We start from the raw sequence: 20874 nt of genomic DNA, 5'->3' as shown, positions 1-20874 counted from the left end.
GCGCAGCAGGTGCTGCGTTCCTTGGAAGAGGCACAGCAATTGCTGCGTCCTTTCCCCAGTGGTTTCTCCTGCGTAATAAAGCGCGTTTCACAGCCTGTCGTATTTTAGGCATAACTTTCTCTACAAGACTCGGAATAAGGTGATTTCAGTGGCGTTGGAAATCTAAGAAAGAGATCTAGATCTTTCTGTGAAATAGGCCTGACCCAACAAAGTCGTTATCACCTCGTAAAACGGGCCTAAAGGCCGGGTTATCATTTTAGCTAAATGAAATGCACATTTTGTAATGTAAACTTTAAGTTTAGCCCAAAGAAGTGACATGGGACTCAAAATGAGATATACTCATAACATTTTATGACATCCTAACCTTAGGTAAACAAGCACATTGCTTTTGACTCGAGATTTGACGGTTTTAGGAAATGAAGACGGTTTTTGACCCGGACTCCAAATGTACTCTAATTACTGCCAAAACGACCGTAATGACAACTAGATGACAAACAAGGGGTAGACACAAATGTATGAGTTACCTTTTATTAACCGATTTACGAAACGTCATAAAATCGCGACTGCTAAACATGCGGCCCAATCATCACTGGGTGTTTGGCGGGACGTGTAGAAACGAGGTATCTACACAAGCTGGGAACATGAGATCCTTTTCTGGTTACACGACGATGATGGATGCCTTCGGGAAGCTGACGGAGGAGGAGCAGGCCATCATCGAGCAGGGAGCTTTCGCCGCCTTGGTGCGAGGTTGGAGAGAGAACAAGGAAAAGAAGATTCAGTCTTACCTTTGCCTGATTCGAGCCTTTCTTTATCGGTTCTGGGACACGACCTCGACTTTCCATATGCCTTTTAGAGAGATCGGGGTCACCTTGGAGGATTACGGCATGCTCTCGGGCCTGCCGTGTGGAGAGGAGCTGTTGGTGTGGCCGTCGACGGCCATGAGAGTAGACTCGGCTGAGGCGAGGAGTCTAATCGGCTGAAACCTGGCTGCCAACATGGCCCAGGTTCCTGGTTTAGTGCCAAGTACCTACGTGAGAGACTACTTCGGCGGCAGGGTTCCGGCGAGGGTGAGGATGGATGGACGCATGGTGCCTCCACCTCCTTGTATTGCTGAGCAACAAGATCGCTTGTGGCTGTGGTGCTTCTTGTCTTCGATTTACCTCGGAGACAAGGGGAGAGGCTGTCGACGAAGCTTCTTCCGTTTCTTGCTGACTTGAGTAGCCTAGGTCGTTGGGACTGGGTTATTCCTAGCTTTGCGGTCCTCACACATTATATGAAGGCCATGGTTCGTCCGGAGTTAATGAAGAAGGGGACTTCTCCTGCCATTGTCGGTCTTGGACGTCTGTTGGAGGTACGAACCTTTTTTGCAAATATGAAAGATTATTTTGTCATTATTCTTCCCTCTTTTGAAAACATGAAAGATCATTTTTGTAGAGAATGAGCTGTAACCACTATTATTCGTCTGCAGGCGTGGGTGTACTCCTAATTTCCTAGTTTTGCGCCCACGAGGGCGGCAGACGTACTGAGGGAGTAACCCGTCATGAGGGACTGGATCGTGTGTCGTCATAAGAGCCAACGATCTTCTTACTACGTTTGTCGGAGGGGCGTGAATGCCCTGAGCTTAGACAGCGTAAGTATCTTTGATTTTCATTTTTATATCTTTTATTTGGTTAGAGACGATCATAGGAATGACCCCCCGTTTCCATGCCTTAGTGGGTGCCTAGGCCTTGGGAGAGCTACACTGGAGCTCCTTCTTTTGTGGTTGAGGTTCTCTATCCTCGGAGTTCGAGTCGGTTGCTGTTTACGACGCCCATTGGGCCTGTGTGGTACTTGGGTGAGCGTTTGTCTCAGTAGTGCTCCCGTGACACTTTTACGGTTCCCATCGATCCTCCACGGACGATGTTTAAGGAGCCCTCAGAGGCTTAGAGGACGACTGACCTGGCTGGTGCGAGTGGTGACCCTCTTCTTCTTCCTGGCGAGGAGTACACCGAGTTTGTTAGCCGGAGGTTAGCGTACTGGCCGATCGTGGTAAGCATATTTACCGTTTACTTGCCTTTGATAGAACTGATAAATGATGAATGATCACCAAAATAATGAATTATTTGAGTTTTGTAGGAGATCGAGGTGACGGGCGTCGAGCCCCCAGCTTTTCCAGAGACACTGGAGTACACTGACTCGGCGGGCATGACGACGATCTCGGAGATCCGGGACTTTCGCGAGGCGGTAACCGATGCTGGCTTGGGCGAGTGGCAGCATATTGTGTGGAGGGTAAGCCCCTAGCTTTGGCTAACTTTTGTACTTTTACGCCTTATTACATATGAATGCATTTGCTTGAACCTTTTTTATATTTTAATGAAGGTGGCACCGTCCAGGCACGTGGAGCTGTGGAGGCTGGTCAACCGGCTACGAGCTACAGCTATTGAGGCCTTTGCAGGCTCCGGGAGGCAGGTATAAACCTTCCATACCCGTTCTTTATTTCTTATCTTTACTACTTCCAACTCTGTGAAGGGAGCTAAAATATTGGTTCACTTCTTCTGTGTCGAGGGAGCGTAGCTTGGAGCGTGAGCTGGCTGATGTGACACATATTTGGGCATATTTAGTCCCCGAATTAGCCTCGTTCCTATGCTTTTTAGTGTATAATTGGGTCATTTACTATCCTTAGCTTCCTATTTTGCATATTCTTTGAGGTTTTGTTTCCTTGGTAGGAGAGGAGTGCAAGCCTTGCATTTTCATGGCAAAATCGAGCTAAATTGATCGAATTCAATGACCAAGCATCAAAGGGAAGATGATACTAGAAGGCCTATGTAGAGAATAAAGTACATTGAGCAATGAAGAAAGGATCCTTGCATCCTCAACAAGATCCCCGAGGATTGTTGAGGAAAGAAGAAAAGAGAAGTGCCTGACCCAGGATCCGAGCGGCTCCCTGCCAATCCGAGCATCTCCCTGCCCAGCAATCCGAGCGTCCCGATGCTAAGACGCACGTCTTGAAGCCAACCAATCCAAGCATCTCTCCCCTGATCCACTCGGATTCCCTTGCAGACTCCACCGTGTCTACTGCGTAGACGCTCGGGACGAGCATATTCTCTGGGGACTAGCAAAACGGATATGAGCATCTCCTTGGAGAGGAGCATTTCCTCAAATTTTCTTAAGGGTCTTAATAGTCATTTAAGCCCTTGGTACTACTTAGTTTAGAATCAAGTCTTATTACTCCTTTATCTCATCTTAATACTCTCTTAATCTTGTAATCAACTCTTAATTTAGCATTAATACAAATCTCATTTCTTAATCTTTCCTTATTTTCTCTATTGTTTATCATTTATTTTGGGTAATTAGAAGATTATTTGGGTTTATTTGGAGGATTGACAACCTTCCATCAATCATCATGTACTTCTATTATTCTTTGCTTTATTATTTGGAATCATCTTTATAGGTATAATTCTCTCTTAATCCCTTTTTAATTATTGTTAATCATCTTCATTTGTTCATCATGTTTTGCCTTGCTAGTATGATTGACAACCTTGTTAGCATGTTAAACTTGATAATGAGCGAGTAGTTTTCTTAACTAGGGTTAATGGGGAATTAGGGGAAACCAACATGGGGATTGATTCATGCTTAATCTAATATGTTTTCATAATTAACTTGCTTGCTTGTTGTAATTTCAACTTATGCACATGTTATGTTTGATGAAATGCGAGCCTATGAATCGTTGCATTTTTTTTACCTATTACTTACCTTTTCAATGAGACTTGTAAGACATAAACCAACTCGAGTCTCATTAGACCATGCATATAGTTGGATAGGGAGGATTAAGTCGACTTGTAGGTGTTGTACAATCTAATCGATTCGGGCCCGGGACCCAAACCTTCTTAGGGATTGTAAGACATAAACCAACTCGATCCCATCACAACAATAAGTTCTTGCATCTAGTAGAAAATATTTTTGTATGATCAAATCCCATGAATCCCCTATAAAACCATGACACCCTAGTGCTTTTAATCAATTGTTTACATCTCATTTTAATCGTCTTGTTTGTTTTCATTGCCTTGCTTTTATATTGTTGATTAGTTTAGTTGATCTCCTACCTCAACCCAAATTGTGACACCCTTAGACACAATCATTTGCAATTGAAAATCCTACATCAATACCCATCCCTTGGGATCCGACCTTTACTTGCCTCTTTACTTAAATATTGTTTTGGTCAAGGTAACGTTTGACGACGAGTAACAAAACCGACGAACCAAAAATGGCGCTGTTGCCGGGGACGGTGTTAACTTGATTTGATTTTCTTTGATTGTTTTTAGTTGTGTCTTTCTTTACCTTGGGGAAGTCAAACTCCTCAAGGTTTGTTCTAATTGTTTTCGAGTTGTTTGATATTTTGCATGTCTAGGAGATCACAAGGTAACTTGTTACCCATTGATCTTGAAATTGAAAGAACTTTGACCAACAATAGAAGACTTGCTAGAAATACTTTGAGAGTTATTGGTGAGATTGTGGACATTCAACCAAATAATATTGAGTTCATCAACCCTTTTGCAAGAGAAGGAGAGGATAACCTAACACAAAACCAACCACAAAATCAACCCACAATGCCTAAATTTTCATCACATTCTATACCAACCGAGGAGAACCTACCAAATGGTACTCCTACACCACAACACTTCACCGGTAATTTCATTGCAAAATCCTCATTTATACAATTAGTTGAGAGAATTCAATTTGGGGGGATGCCTAGTGAAGACCCTAATTCTCGATGGGTCTTATTTCCTTTTTCTTTGATTGGTTCCACGAATCAATGGTTGAAGAGCCTATATAAGGCTACTCTTGGTATTGACTCTTGGAAGAAATTGGCATTTGCTTTCTATAAAAAGTTCTATCCTCCGGAAAATACTAACATGTTGAGAGCTCAAATCACTGGTTTCAAACAAAGGGATGAGGAATCTTTGTATGAAGCATGAGAGAGATTCAAGGATACTTGTCGATCTTGTCCACATCATGGACTTAGCGAGTGGTTCCTTGTACAACAATTTTGGAATGGTGTATATGAAGACTCCCGAAACATTCTCAATATGGGATCAAATGGTATGTTTACCGAAGTTGATGATAATCAAACATGGAACAAGATTGAGGAAATGATGGTCCATAACTCACAATATAGTAGACCTCGGAAGGCTACTAGAGGAGGAAAGCATGAAGTGGACTCTATTACTCAATTGGGTGCTCAACTTAGTGCTCATATTGACACCATTAATTTAAAGTTTGATAAGGCTATGGCTAAATTTGAAGAGGCCTCCAAATCACCTAAGCAACATGTTAATGCTATGGTAGCATCATCATCAATTCCAAGTGGAGTATGTGAGAGTTGTGGAACTTTGGGACATGACCATAGTGAATGTAGGGGAACAAGTGAACAAGTGAATGCTTTCCAAGCATACAAGAGTGGTACCCCTTATTCCAACTATTACAATGAAAACACCAAATTCCATCCCAACCTCTCATACAAAAGCCAAAATGTTCAAAACCCTCAAACAACATACACCCCACCTCCAATGAGAAACCAAGCTCAAAGACCCTTTCACAATCAAAACCAAAGTTATCAAAATCAACCTCCATACAATCAAACAAATGACCAAGGTTTTAATGTTCAAAAAGCGGTCCTTCAAATACGAAAAAACCAACAAGGGTTTTTCACTCAAATGCAAAAGGATAGTCAAGCAAAAGACATCACTATCAACAACATACTAGCTCACACAAAGATGTTGGAAACCCAAATGTCTCAATTAACATCTTCTAGTTCACAAAGACAAAATGGGCAATTGCCACCTCAAGGTAATCCCCCAAGACAAGAGTCGGTGAGTGCCATCCATTTAAGGAGTGTGTAGATACCTCATTTCTGCACCTCCCGCAAACCACCCGGTGATGATTGGGCCGCATGTTTGGTACACGGAATGATTTGTGACAGTTCGTAAGTTTATTGTCAAGTGATTGATCAAACACTGATGTCTACCTCTTAATTGTCATCTACGCGCCGATACGGTCGTTTTGACAGTAATTAGAGTACATTTGGAGTCCGGGCCTAAAACCGTCTTCATTTTCTGATAACCGCCAAATCTCGAGTCAGAATGTTATGGAATGTTCCGGATATTTCTATTCCATATTTTATAAATCTTTCACAATCTTTTATTCTTTGGTAAAGTATTTCCCGTAATATTCATACAAAATATTAAAGAAAATATGATTATCCCGTCATTCCATAAACCAAACACGGAAATCTTTCTTCCGCAGGAGGAAACCACTTGGGAACAGACGCGGCAGTCTTTGCGCCTCTTCTTCCAAGAGACGCAGATGATCGCTGCGCCTCTTCCCAGGTCCTTTTCTGCGTATTTTTCGTATCTTTTCATATCTTTTCGAGATTCACTTCCAAAGTTTCTCCGAAAACCTTATTCCTTCACGTGATTAGTATAAATAGGAGCCTTCGCTCCTCATATTTATCACGCGAGTGTCCGCCCTTCTCTTCTCCCTTTGCATTCTAGACCACATTCTTACTTTTTGGCGTCTACGTGCTTGAACATTCGACCACGTAAGCTCGGATCTTTCTGAGTACCAGCCTCGTTTGCATGACCGACCAATTTGACCAACTCCATAATCAATCAACTTAATTAATCTTAATCGTTTTCCTTATACGAGGGCACTTTCGTTACATTCGAGTCGAGCATCACTAATCATAAACTTAGTTTATCTCCTTTCGTCAAACATGTAAGTCTGAGGGTGTAAATCTCTCTTTTATTATTGTAATTTACTCTTTGTATCATTAATGTAAAGTTTATGTCAAAAATACTTCTTAAGACCGATTTATAAAACCATGTTTTAAAACCCTTTTTACGGATTACCAGAAGATGACCGTCGAGAAAGGGCACAGCAACTGCTGCGCCTCTTCGAAGGGACACATCACCTGCTGCGCCTCTTCGTGAGGCTGCCGCAGTTCCTGCTTCCTTTCTTCTTCCTTCGTCCTCTGTCAATTCGTCTTTCATAATTTGTTTTCGTTTGTTCTTCAATTCTTTGACATACAAGCATAATAATTTCACATGTATATTGTTTATCATCATTAATGCGTATAATTCATCGTTAATCCCGACTTAAATCCCATGTAATCCAATATTTGCGGGTTTCCATCATTAAAATCAATCCGGGTTGTAGAGATTCGATTCTTTCATATTGAGTTTCTGGAATTCGATCTTTGGTATATTTCCATCTATCTATTGTCTTATTCGTCGTTAATTCATCGTGTTTAATCTATTTAGTTCACCTATGTCGCTAATCAATCCTTCGTTCATGTAATTAATTCGTTCACATTCGTCTCATCCATGTTTTATTGCTTTTATGACTCATTCACATGTAATTAATCTGTTAAATCACTTTCATCCGAGACTAATATCATAGTCAATCCTTAAATTCACTAACGAATATTAACGATTTGCGATTCGGCTTCACACCCGAACTCACCCTTAGAATGACGCAAGATCATCGATGCGCCTCTTCCGCAGGGCGCACATTGCTGTTCCAGGATGATTTCTGTCTCTGAACTTCCGTTCTGCCTTGACCTAGTTTAATTAGCTTACGTATTAATCAACTATTAATCGTATTATCACCCTAATTCCTGTTCGTTAATTTGTTCATTTTGTTCTTTCCCAAATTATCCATTTTGGAAGTATTTTCGACATAAATCAATTGAATCCAATATAATTATTGTAATTTTTCATTATTTTAATTCATTATTGTATTTATTGTATCATTTGTATGCTTCCATATATTTGAATCTTAAATTCCTACTTTGACCCAATTGTATGCTAAATTACGTGTTCACCGATTTAGTTAAATCTTCACATGCTAGGATTAAAACTTGGATGTTGCATTGCATGCATATAATCGACGATATATCAAGTATAGACGATTTTCCTAATCATTAGTAGAGGCCGCTATCGAGGCGGGCGGGATTAGGTGTTCGATCAAAAGAGCTTCCTAATACGTACCCTCACCCCTTACTCCAGATCTCTGTGAACATCCGTGTTCATTGGCATCCACGAGAGTCATTCTAGGCATAGAATGCTAAGGGTAACGAGTTCTTGGTGTTCATGTCACTACTTTGTGTCTTGACATGACACGAGGTATTCGAACGGTTTCCAATTTTTCACAATAAATTGGTGGCGACTCCACAAAATGCAAACTCTTGTTTCCCAAGCGCCCCCGTGGCCCCCGCGTCCACAGTTTGGCGACTCCGCTGGGGATAATACACTTACGTGTAGCCAAAAGGGTGAAACTTGAACAAGGTTAGGGAATAGTCTGTACAAGACAATTGTCGGTTTTCATAACTCGGTCTTCCTAGATCGTTTTATTCGGCCTTCCTAGGCCCAACCCAACCCATTCGACCAATCATCCCGTCTAAACGGTCCTAATTCTTATTTGGGCCTAAGGATGGATAGCGATTGACGTCATCCATACCATGGCACTTACTCTTGTTTGTATGAAGGACTTTCACTACTTGAGGAAATGGACTAGGAATCGGCCTTAGTCTTGTTTGGTACGAGCCTCTCCGCAAACTTCGGGTTTTATTGTTCGGTATGGCAACCCACCCTTTAAACAAAAACCTTTTTAAATGCACTCAGCATCCCGTTATAATGCTTGTATAAATGTTTGTACCTTACGTGATCACCATTTCTAAACGAAACCATGACGATTTTTGTAAAATCAAATCCCTTTTAAAATGTAAATTTCGAAAAAAGGCCAATGATTAGCGCAAAACCGAGTCAAAACTCTGTCCATTTATCGAGTCAAATTTCGGGCCCAAGCCCATTTGAAAACCTCACTTCGAGTCCACTCCTACAACTACACTAAAGTTGACTAGGACCAACATTTTTCAAGCCTTGTCATTTCTTCAAAAGCTCACTGACACAAGTGGCACACACCCACTTCACGAGTCAAAACATTTATTTCTTAGTAAGTGTGCTAGAATGGTCGATCGTGTTTTGATTCGTCGTCGATCTCTTATCCAGTTTCCAAGATGCCTGAAACAAGCGATGCGAACTTCAATCAACTCCAAGATAGTAATGATCGAATCCTAACCGCGCTAGCTCAACTCCAAGTTACTCAAGACCAAGTGTATGATCGCCTTGACACCATCGAGGGCCGGATCTATACCGTAGAAACGAGGTTGCCTCCTCGAGAAAGTGAAGTCGTTGATGACTTCATGAACGACTTTAGGGACGAAAACCCTCCCATGGGTATGACTGCAGCTGAGAAACGACTCCAATACTTAGAGGAGTAATTGATGTATCTTAAAGGGGATGACATTTATAGGGAGAATAATCACAAGTGTGAGGCCGTGAGTTCCAAATTACCAACCAACTTCAACATGACGGATATCCCTAAGTTCAAGGGGGCATGAAAACCCTTTGAACTGCATCCGTGCTTTCAAGGACTATATGTCTATCAAAGGCATCAAACCCGAGATGTTCTTAAGGATCTTTCCTTCATCTCTTGACACCATCCCAAAGCAATGGTTCTACTCTCTAGAACACAAGAAAATCGCTACTTGGGAAGATGCCACGGTCGAGTTTGCTAAACAATATGCGGATAATGCCGAAATTCAAGTTAACATGTGCACTTTAGAGGTTCTTACCCAAAATGACAAAGAAGGTTTCACCGACTTCCTAAGTAGGTGGAGGAAGACTAGTACCCAACTAGTTGAACGCCCGGATGAGGCTATCCTTGTGGAGAAATTTGTGGACAACTTAAAGCCCATCTATGCCAATCATTTGAGGTACCAAAACATTAAAACTTTCAAGGACTTAACCGTACTAGGAACAAGGATCGAAGATGACATCCGTAAACGGATATTGTCCAAAATGGTAGGTCAAGGATATCAAGGCTCAACAAGTCGTTCTTACGGCTCCACTAGCAAGACCGATGAAGTTAACCTCCTCGAGCCATCCAAGAAGAGTGCCCCACCAAGGAAATTTACAAATCTTGGGGATACATACTCCAATGTTCTAAAAAGGCTAATGAAACAAGGCAAACTCCAACCCATAGGACCTACTCCCGAACCCGAAAAGAAGTCCAAGTTCTGGGACGAGAACTCATACTGCGAATATCATAGGGGTAAGGGACATGACACAGAAAAATGCTATAAATTGAAAAATGTGCTTCAAGACATGATAGAGGATGGTCGACTACCAATATCGCCGGGAGGAAAGCCCAACAACACTCAGAATCCTCTTGGAATTCTAGTGATCACAAGTGAAGAATTTACCTTAGATTGTTCACACCTCATTTCTCCAGTCGAAGACAAGACCCACGCGATCGAGAATGAAGGGTTCTACTGTACCATTTCCCCTACCATCACGACTTCATCGCATGGGCAAGAAGTATGGATAGGCAAGTTTGGGAATTGGAAAATGTGGTGACAACTTTACATGACCCCAATGCGACACCCAAAGAACATGCGCCATTAATCTTTTCCCAAAATGCCACTATGCAAGAAATAGTCGCCGTGGTTGATAAACTAGTCGACCAAGTCACACAATTAGAGGACGAGATCATGAGAATGAGGGAACTAGCTACAGTCAATGGAGTATGGGCCGATGATGATGAGGACGAGTATCTCATTGAACACTCCCTAGTCAAGGAAATAGTCCAAAATGGTGAAGACCAAGATGTGGACCACCTAACTCGTTCGGGGCGCCCATATCAAAGCACTACTCAAAATGGACCAACCAATGTTATCACACCAAATGATAATGAAGATGACTCTACTGATCATTTGCTCAAGCAATTACAGAAGACAAAGGCTGATCTTTCAGTCTGGCAATTAGTAGCAAGCTCATTCCCACATCGCCAAGCTTTACTGCAAGCTTTAGCCAAGCTAAATGTAGCGCATAACTCCACACCCGACGATGTAGTCAACTTGGTCTTCCAAGAATCACCGAAGCTAAGTAATCCTATTAGTTTCTCTGACGAAGATTTGCCACCCTTTGGCGCTAGTCACAACTTGGCTCTTTACATCACCGTCATTTGCTTAAAGAAGAATGTGCCAATGACCTTGGTAGATGATGGCTCCGCGGTCAACGTCATACCCCTGAAAACGGCATACAAACTAGGCATGAAAGAGTCGGATTGGACCCCTACCAATCAAGGTGTCGGTGCATATGATGGTACACGACGAAAGGTCGTAGGACTCGTTAACCTAACCATAGCCACAGAGCCAATTAAGCGAAAGGTTAACTTCCAAATAGTGGACATCGAAGCTTCCTTCAACATACTTCTGGGAAGACCTTGGATTCACGCTTCCAAAGCGGTAACATCCACCCTTCACCAAAAGATCAAAATTCCACTAAATGGCAAAGTGGTGACGATCACTTCGTCGCCCATCAAGGCAATAATCGAAAAGAAGTCAAATAATCAAGTCCTTGCGGATCCAGTACATGAACGTGGGGGCTTTCAAAGCATAAGTGTCATAGAAAGCGAATTGGCACCCCTATACTAGGATCCCTACTCCAACTTGGTGGTCAACCACATACTCAAATCCCAGGGATACTTCCCTGGAATGTCTTTGAACCCTATCCGAAGAAACACCTTCGCACCCTACAAGGAAGGCAACTAAAAAAGGATACCACTTGGACTAGGATGCAAACCCACTAAAGAGGAAGTTCTCGAGATGCTTGCTCAAGCTCAAAATCGTAAGTACGTAGGAGTCCAAATGCGACCCTATCTCCCTACCCTAAATGGATACTTTGTTAAGGAAGGAAGTCTAGAACTCTTTCACGGATTTCCCGAACCTTGGCATTATCTCGAAAGGAAGATAGCCGGAATCAAGATCTTTCACGATTGCTACTTCATTCCTCCAGAAACGGTTCCTACCGTCAAAGCACGTCAAGCACCTTGCTTAGACGAACAACCTGTTAGTCTACTATTTGGAGAAGATCGATTTGTTAGAGCCGCGAAGGATGAGATCATTACTATGATACTTCAAGACAACCACTTCAACCCTACCGCGTTAATCACAGAAACAAACGCGAATCAGCAGAAAGGATGGAGAAAATCAATCAAGTGGACCAACAATCAAGGAAGACTCTTCAAGCTCACCACTGGAGAAGGAGAGATGTTCAAAGGAGAACCAGAAGACGATGAATTAGAGTCAGAGTCAGAGTCGGAGTCAGAGTCGGAGTCAGAGTCGGAGTCTAGAGAAGTCACTAAGGAATCTCCTCCTGTCGTCATCCCCACTCCCTTTGTTTCTCCTAGCTTAGTCTCAAATAGTAACAGTAGTTCGGGAAATGTCCCAACAACTGTCCCTTTACCGCCGCTGACCACAGATCAGATGGCTTCTTTGTTTCAACTTTTCTCAAACTTTAATATGAATAAATCAGGTTCTGCTTACTCTGTGTGTTATCTTGAATGCAATTCTGTTTACCATGATACTGAGGATGACCCAGACCCAGACTCAATCGAGATACCTCGCTACATAGCCAAGGAAATAATACAAGAAGGGGAAGGGGGACCAGTAATAGAGAACACTGAACCCATCAATGTAGGAACCGAACTAGAACCCCAAGAACTTAGGATAGGGACTACCTTGAGCTCCACCGAAAGGGTCAGTTTCATAGACCTCCTAAATGAGTTCAAAGACGTTTTCGCTTGGTCCTACAAAGACATGCCAGGGATCGACAGGGATATCGCCGAACATAGAATCCCAATTAAGCCAGGTTTTAAGCCCGTAAAACAAAATATTCGTCGAATGAGGATAGAATGGGCTCTCAAGATCAAAGAAGAAGTCGATAAACAATTCAAAGCCGGGTTCATCAAAGTTTCCGAGTACTCTGACTGGGTAGCCAACATAGTACCCGTACTAAAAAAGGATGGGAGAATCCGTGTTTGTGTTGATTTTAGAGACTTAAGCAAAGCAAGTCCTAAAGATGACTTTCCTCTACCACATATCGACATATTGGTGGGCAATACCGCAGATCACGCGCTACTATCCTTCATGGATGGGTACGCGGGTTATAACCAAATCAAGATGGCCATAGAAGACATGCACAAGACCGCCTTTGTCACTCAATGGGGAACCTATTGCTATACGTTTATGCCATTTGGGTTAATCAACGCCGGAGCTACATATCAACGCACCACAACTACACTCCTACATGACATGATGCACAAAGAAGTTGAGGTGTACGTAGATGACATGATTGTCAAGTCCAAGGATAGAGAGGGGCATATTGCGAACCTTCGCAAATTCTTCTTAAGGCTACGAAAGTACAACATGAGGCTCAATCCTCAGAAGTGCGCATTCAGAGTAACATCTGGCAAACCCCTGGGATACGTCGTTAGCCAACGAGGTATAGAAATAGACCCTTCCAAAATCAAAGCTCTGATCGAAAGGCCACAACCTCAAACGTAGAAAGAAGTCAGAGGATTCCTAGGAAAAGTACAATACATAAGTCGATTCATATCGAAACTCATCATGGTCTGTGAACCTATCTTCAAAAAGCTCAAGAAAACGGATCACACCATGTGGGATGATGACTGTCAGAAGGCATTTACCGAATCAAGGAGATATTAGATAAACCACCCGTGCTCATGCCACCTGTAACACCCGCAAATTTTCTAATCTCATTTATTCACTTTTAAATTATGAGATGTAATTTTAATCCTTCAAGTACGGATATGATTTAATTATTTAATTAAATTCGTTTTATAATCGGTGTTCGCTCTTGATGCGTATTTTATCCTTTTTGACTCGGAATTTAATTCCGTCAAACCCGTAATATTTTGTAATTGTCTTATACATATATTATAAGATCAAAGTGATCCCTACATAATACACCCACCAGATTTTAGAGGCCATCTAGCTTGCCTCCTACTTTTTATTTTATTGCAAAAACAACCCTAATCTATACCATAGTTCGGCCCCTTGTCTTCATAGCTTCCTTATATTATTCTTTTGGGTGGAATTTACCAATGATTGTGCCTTGTTGTCCCTTGCTTTGGCTGGTCACTTGCTCTATTTAAAGGACTCCATTTTCCTCTTCATTTCTTACGTACAAACTACTACAATTCATACTTCAAAGCTCTTGCAATTTGAATCAATTCTTCTACTCTTTTTACTAGTTTACAAGCTTGTTTTCCACCATAATTTAGGAGAAAACATATCAAGAGAATTCATCCTATTCCTTTCCTTCAAAACTCTAATTGTTATTGGTAATCTCTTCTACTTTGGTAAGAATAGTAATAATAATAGTCAAGGTAGTTTTATAGTCATCATAGTTTTATTTCATATACTTAATCGTGACATATGGAGCAATATACCATATGTGTTTTTATTTTATAGGTTATCAAGAAGACTCCGAAGAAGACGAGTATTTAATCGACTCGGACCTTGACAACTAAGGTAACAAAGGACGTTACTCGGTGTTACCATATATTTGTTGTAGTTGCTTGTATTAAGAACTTTGACATTTAGAGGACTTACTAATAATTTGGACTATAAATTGATAATAACTAATTTCGAAATTATGAGTAAAATGGCTATAAATTACTTTTCTGGAACATTTGACATATTATAAGTCACCATGAAGTTTTATAGTAATTGTTTTGCATTTAAAGTATTTATTTCGTATTTTACATTATTGTTGCAATTCTTGCAAATATAGTATACTTGGACTGTTTTAATTAGTTTTAAAATACTTATACTAATTAACAATTTATGAAATTTTAATATAAGGCTGAGACATTATATATTAAGGTTGTGTTAAATTTTAGCCCTCGAAACCTTCATTTCGTAATTTAAAGTAAATTGGAAGTTTTAGTCAAAAACCGAGTTTGTTGATAAACGATTCTGACAATCTGTTTGTAAAATTTATAACCCCTGTTTATATTTCGAATATTTAAAAATGTTGTGAATAAAGTCCTGTTATTTTCAAGTCTAGGATCTACACAAAAAATTTCATAACATTTGGACGTGTGGTTTGATCAGAAGCAAATATTTGTGAACATCTATCCAGAATACAACAATTCTGTCTTTAGCTCAAAGTTTAATTTGAAAAACATATTTATCCTTCGAAACATAAGCTCATATTTTTCATGAATAAACTTTAGGATGTCTAGTATCCTGTAAAATTTTAATTTACCTCAAAATATATTCTAAAAGTCGATTTATAAATTAAGACATTCTGGTTATCATTTTATGACTGATTCTGCAAATCAATTTATATACCCCTGCTACTTTCGTCATTACAAGTTTATCAAAGAATAAAAGTTGTAGCTAAAACCTTCTGGAAACCATGAAAATTGACCTTGCATCATTTCTATTTTTATATATTTAATTATGAATTTTACCGTAAAGTCAATTTTTTTGTAAAACTATTTTTATGACTAAGTCTCAATAAAGGCCTAAATAATACATATCTTCATAAAGTACTTTCATTTAGACTTGATTTAAAGTATAAAGCAGTAGTTTTATCATATGTAAACTTCGAAACCATTTTATACCTTATAATTATACAGTTAAGTTTTCACTCGAGATAATAAAAGAGTAGTTCACTTACAAACCTTGAAATAAGATACTACCTTTTGGGTATTTTTGAGTTTGGAATATTTGGAGGGAAGGCAAGGAATAATAAACTGAGGTATACTATTTTCTTACCACCATTTGATTTGTTACCCGGGGCGAGCAGGTTCCGTTGGTACATTGTCGTAGAGTCATGTACATGTACTTAGACCGGGCCGAGGGTTCCGTTATGGTTTGTGACTAGTGGGTTGACTGAGCAGGGTCCCCAACAATTAGCACATGGTAGGCTGAGCAGGGTCTACGGTTTTTAGCAGTATTGCCAGCATGTTAAAATCTAAGCCTGAACTATATTATTTCCATTCTGTTGTTTGAGGAATTTTGCTGTTAAGCATGCAGTACGATTTGTTCTGATCGTAATTTTGATATCATATTTTAATTACTTTTGTTATAATACTTCAATCTATTTTGATATATTATTTCTTCTATACCATTTATATTGTGTAACATGGCTGGGAGAACGTCTAGTTACTCCCCACTGACTGTGGCTGTTATGTTTATAACATGACAGGTATTCTTATGGATGGGATATCAGTGTGAGAGCTAGCGAGTAGTCTGAAGATCCTACTCTGTTCCTTTATGTTTTCAGTTGAACACTTTGAGGATTTTTGTTTTAGCCCTTTTTCTAGGAAAGTGGCATTTGTATTTGACCGAGCTTTGCAAATCTTCATAATTGAGAATTTTATATTCTCAATTTTTATCAGTTAGACTTTTATCACTGTGTTATTAATCCCGTTCGACAGTGATTCCGCCACTGTTTTGTACTAGATTTATAGGGGGATTACAGTTGGTATCAGAGCATCGCTGCTCCCGACGCTCACACATTGATCTGTAGGATTATGCCTAATAAATAATTTAGTGAGAGATGGGTAGAAACCAATAAGGACTTGGATGCTAGTTTACCTGTTTTTGCAAATCAGTGCTTAGCATTGACTAAGTGTTAACGTTCTTTTAAGATGGCCGGACGCGGACGTGGACGTGGATGTCAACAGAAGAGATTCCGGATCGAGGCAAAGAATCAACCAAGCGATCATCAACTCGCTTAATCACCTGACCAACAGGATCGAAGACTTGGCCCCACGCGGTAGAGGAAACGGTGGACAGCGAGTTCGATTTTCCCGAGTCACGGACAGATGGCGAAGAGCAGATTGACCTTCTTCAAGGGTGTCATTGACCCTGAGGCTCTAAGGCTGTGGATCAGACAGATGGAGCGACAGTTTGAAATCTGCGAGGTCCCAAACCAGCACATGGTGAACCTGGCCGTCCATTATCTGCAAGGTGAAGCCGACCATTGGTGGAGGATTGTTGGTTCAGCAGCCGCACTAGCACCTGGGTTCGGATGGACCGAATTCGTCACCATTCTTGAGAGAAGATTTTACCCTGAAGAACTAAAACACCGGAAGATCGAAGAGTTCATGGAATGCAAGCAGGGAAACCTATCAGTCCAAGACTTCACTGACCTTTTCAACAGTCTTGCGCACTTTGCTGAGGAGCTGCTCCCCGATGAGGCCCGAAGGGTTTTCTATTATCGCAGGAAGCTGAAAGCTGAGGTCACTCATTTGATGCCTAAAGACCTGGATACCGTAGAGAAGATCTACAATGTCGCCTTGCTAAATGAGAGATCCTTAGCTCGAATCAAGGAGGAGGTCGCCCCCGTTAATGTACCATCTCGAAGAGGCCTTTTTCTTCTCCTACTTATTCTCGCTCCCAAGAAGAATAAATCTCCGGAGGTTCTGACCTAAGAAACCTCACTTTACCTCCCGACCTGCCCGGAAGAAGACCGATGAGAAGAAAGACTTCGTGAAGAAGGATGCCGTTTGCTATTCTTGCGGTGACCCTTATCATCCTGGGCTTACTTGTGGTGGTGACCCTATTGTTGCTTCAAGTGCAATGAACCGGTCATAAAGCTAACCGATGCCCGAAGAATGATACTTGGTACATCAATTGTTAAGATCACGCCATCCGCCACGATCGCAAAGGCCGGAGGTGCCGCTCGCCATAAAGGTCGTATATTTGTCTTGAGCCGAGCTGATGCCGAGGCTAACCCGGATGTGATTACTGGTACGTACCTTGTTTCGGACGTCATGCTTTTATTCTCGTTTGACACCGGTGCATCTATATCCGTCATATCCTCTAAATTATTTGAAAAAGCATCTCTCGGTATCCATTCTCGCCGAGCCCGTTCCCATATCTTTACCTTCTGGTGAAGCTATATCTTGTGTTAAGGCATATGTTGACGTGCCTATTCTCATCGCTGGTGAGGTCTTTCCCACCACTCTTTTGGACTTCCCTCTGGGTGAGTTCGATGTGATCCTTGGTATAGATTGGCTGGCCCTTTATGACGCTCGTTTCCAGTGCCGAGATCAGAGGATTTCCTTGAAGAGTCCCTGCGGTAGCCGAGTTACCCACCATGGTGGTAGGCGTCGGGGAGGGTATAAAGATCGTTTCTGCCTTGAAACTAATGAGTCTACAAAGGAAAGGTTGTCAAGTGTTTCTATGCTCGTTTCTTCATCTGTTTGAGTTACCCGAGCTTAAGGAGGTTCGTATCGTGAACGAGTACCCCGATGTTTTTCCCGAAGACTTACCTGGTATTCCTCCCGAGCGAGATGTTGAGTTCTCTATCGATCCGGTGCCTGGTATCGGTCCGATTGCTAAAGCCCCGTATCGTATGGCCCCCGCCGAGTTACGAACCTGCGGAAGCGATTGGATGAGATGATCGAGAAGGACTTTATCCGCCCTAGCTCCTCGGCTTGGGGTGCTCCTGTCCTCTTTGTGAAGAAGAAGGATGGTTCTATGCGGTTGTGCATCGACTACCGAGAGCTTAACCGTGTTACGAAAGAACAAGTACCCTCTACCCCGTATCGATGACCTTTTTGATCGGTTGAAGGGCGCTTCCGTCTTCTCTAAGATCGATCCGAGATCCGCTACCATCGATCCCCGTACGAGAGTCCGATATTCATAAGACCGCCTTTTGCTCAAGGTATGGTCACTATGAGTTCAAGGTTATGCCTTTCGGTTTAACCAACGCCCCTGCGGTGTTTATGGATCAGATGAATCGTACCTTCCAAGAATTCCTTGACAAGTGTGTGGTGGTCTTCATCGATGATATTCGGTCTACTCTAAGTCCTGAAGTCGAACATGTTGAACATCCGAGGATTGTTCTCGGGCATCCTGCGAAGCGTAGTGGTATGCAAAGTATTCGAAATGTGAGTTTTGGCTCTCCGAGGTAGCTTTTCTTGGCCATATTATCTCGAAGGAAGGAATTAAGGTGGATCCTGCAAAGATTTCTGCTATCTCTGATTGGTCTAGTCCATCTAATGTTGGTGAGATTCGTAGTTTCTTGGGTCTTGCAGGCTATTATAGAAGGTTTGTTAAGGATTTTTCCAAGTTAGCCCGTCCGATGACTCAACTTCTAAAAAAAGAATCCAAGTTTCTATGGTCCGAGGCTTGCGAAAAGGCGTTCCAAGAGCTCAAGAAGCGTCTTACTTCTGCACTTGCTAACTTTGCCTGAAGACGGTGTTGGCTTTAATGTGTTCTGTGATGCTTCTAAGCATGGGTTAGGCTGTGTGCTAATGCAAGAAGGTAAGGTGATCGCCTATGCATCTAGGCAGTTGAAGGTTCACGAAGTAAACTACCCTACCCACGACTTGGAGTTAGTCTGTGTGGTTCATGCTCTTAAGATTTGGCGTCATTACTTGTATGGTGTGAAGAGTAAGGTTCACACTGATCACAAGAGCCTGCGTCATATTTTCACGCAAAAGGATTTGAACGCAAGACAGAGACGCTGGATTGAGTTGGTGAATGACTACGATCCGAGTCACGTTGTACTATGAAGGAAGAGCTAATGTTGTTGCTGATGCTTTGAGCCGGAAGAATGTTCATTCCCTTATCCCTTGCTCTGCTTTACCCGAAGCTCTGGTTCGCGAGTTCGAGAAAATGTCCATTGGCGTGGTCCTCAATGATCCTGCCGTTTGTGTTAACTCCTTGGTGGCTGAACCGACCTCTTTCAGAAATCCGTGAGAAGCGCTTGGTTGACTCTTTTGTTGCTTGAGATCCGTGTGAAGATGGGTCTTGGGAAAGTCATGTCGACTTTGCTAATGACTCTAGTGGAGCTTTGAAGTTTAAGGGTCGTTGGGTTGTACCTAAGGATGATGATTTGAGAAAGAAGATTTTCGATGAGGCTCATAAAACTCCTTTCTCAGTGCATCCTGGTGGCGACAAGATGTACAAGGACCTAAGGCTTCACTTCTGGTGGCCGCATATGAGAGATGAGACTGCTGCTTATGTGAGTAGATGCATGACTTGTCAACGTGTCAAGTTTGAGCATAAGAGACCTGGAGGTTTGTTGCAACCACTACCAATTCCCGAATGGAAATGGCAGTGTGTGGCTATGGATTTCGTAATGGCCCTACCGAGGACTGTATCTGGTAGGAATGGTATTTGGGTTGTGGTGGATCGTTTAACCAAGAGTGCTCGCTTCATCCCGATTCGCGATACTTGGAGTCTGGAGCGACTTGCTGAGACCTACGTTGCCGAGGTGGTACGACATCATGGTGTTCCCTTGGAGATAGTATCCGATCGTGATCCGAGGTTCTGTTCTAAGTTCTGGAAGGCTCTGCAAAAGGCTTTAGGTACCCGGTTGCTGATGAGCACTGCTTTTCATGCTGCTACTGATGGTCAATCCGAGAGAACAATCCAAACCTTGGAGGATATGCTCCGTGCCTGCGCTTTGGATTTTCAGGGAAACTGGGAGAGACATCTACCTTTGGTTGAGTTTTCATATAACAACAGTTATCACGCTTCAATCAAGATGGCTCCTTTTGAGGCTCTTTACGGACGTCGTTGCCGTAGCCCTGTGTGTTGGGATGAACCTGGAGATGTGTTGGCCCTTGGACCAGATGTGATTGCCGCCACTATCGATCGAGTTCAGTTGATCCAGTCCCGTATGAAAGCTGCCCAGGATCGTCAGAAGTCTTATGCCGATGTTCGCCGTCGACCTTTGGAGTTCGAGGTTAGTGATTTGGTTTTCCTGAAGGTGTCTCCAATGAAAGGAGTGAAACGGTTTGGAATTAAAGGCAAGCTTAGTCCTAAGTTCATAGGACCATATCCGATCGTTGAGAGAGTTGGCGAAGTGGCTTACAAGCTCAAGCTACCCGCTTCGATGGGTAAGAGTCACGACGTGTTCCATGTATCCCACCGAGGAAGTACGTTAGTGACCCCGCGCATGTGATCGAACCGGTTTTAGAGATCGAACCGGACGA

The 20874-nt window shown here is 42.1% G+C and overlaps 1 protein-coding gene, 1 long non-coding RNA gene and 1 other non-coding gene across 3 annotated transcripts; 2 read left to right on the top strand and 1 right to left on the bottom strand.

Moving 5' to 3' along the window:
- Nucleotides 1–4892: 4892 nt before the first annotated feature.
- LOC141624557 (small nucleolar RNA R71) lies at nt 4893–4999 on the bottom strand. Its single transcript, XR_012534364.1, has one exon. It is a non-coding gene; the product is annotated as a small nucleolar RNA R71 (small nucleolar RNA).
- Nucleotides 5000–14115: 9116 nt separating this feature from the next.
- On the top strand, nt 14116–16316 carry LOC141621662 (uncharacterized). The gene is made up of 2 exons (XR_012532551.1): nt 14116–14437; nt 16125–16316. It is a non-coding gene; the product is annotated as an uncharacterized LOC141621662 (long non-coding RNA).
- A 430-nt stretch (nt 16317–16746) lies between these two features.
- Nucleotides 16747–19124, top strand: LOC141618851 (uncharacterized). The gene is made up of 4 exons (XM_074435917.1): nt 16747–17343; nt 17840–18093; nt 18594–18839; nt 18923–19124. The coding sequence occupies exons 1-4, from the start codon at nt 16747–16749 to the stop codon at nt 19122–19124; spliced, it is 1299 nt and encodes a 432-aa protein (XP_074292018.1).
- Nucleotides 19125–20874: the final 1750 nt, after the last annotated feature.

This window comes from Silene latifolia, chromosome X (genome assembly GCF_048544455.1).
Source record: "Silene latifolia isolate original U9 population chromosome X, ASM4854445v1, whole genome shotgun sequence".
Taxonomy (NCBI): Eukaryota; Viridiplantae; Streptophyta; class Magnoliopsida; order Caryophyllales; family Caryophyllaceae; genus Silene; species Silene latifolia.
Note: the sequence above shows the minus strand (reverse complement) of the source record. Positions and strands in the feature narration are given on the sequence as shown.

Coding starts and splice junctions, on each gene's coding strand:
- LOC141618851 (XM_074435917.1), top strand. CDS start 16,747: ATGGCGAAGAGCAGATTGACCTTCTTCAAGGGTGTCATTGACCCTGAG. Junction 18,094..18,593: donor AATGAGTCTACAAAGGAAAG/GTTGTCAAGTGT, acceptor CTTTTGCTCAAG/GTATGGTCACTATGAGTTCA. Junction 18,840..18,922: donor GTGAGTTTTGGCTCTCCGAG/GTAGCTTTTCTT, acceptor TGATTGGTCTAG/TCCATCTAATGTTGGTGAGA.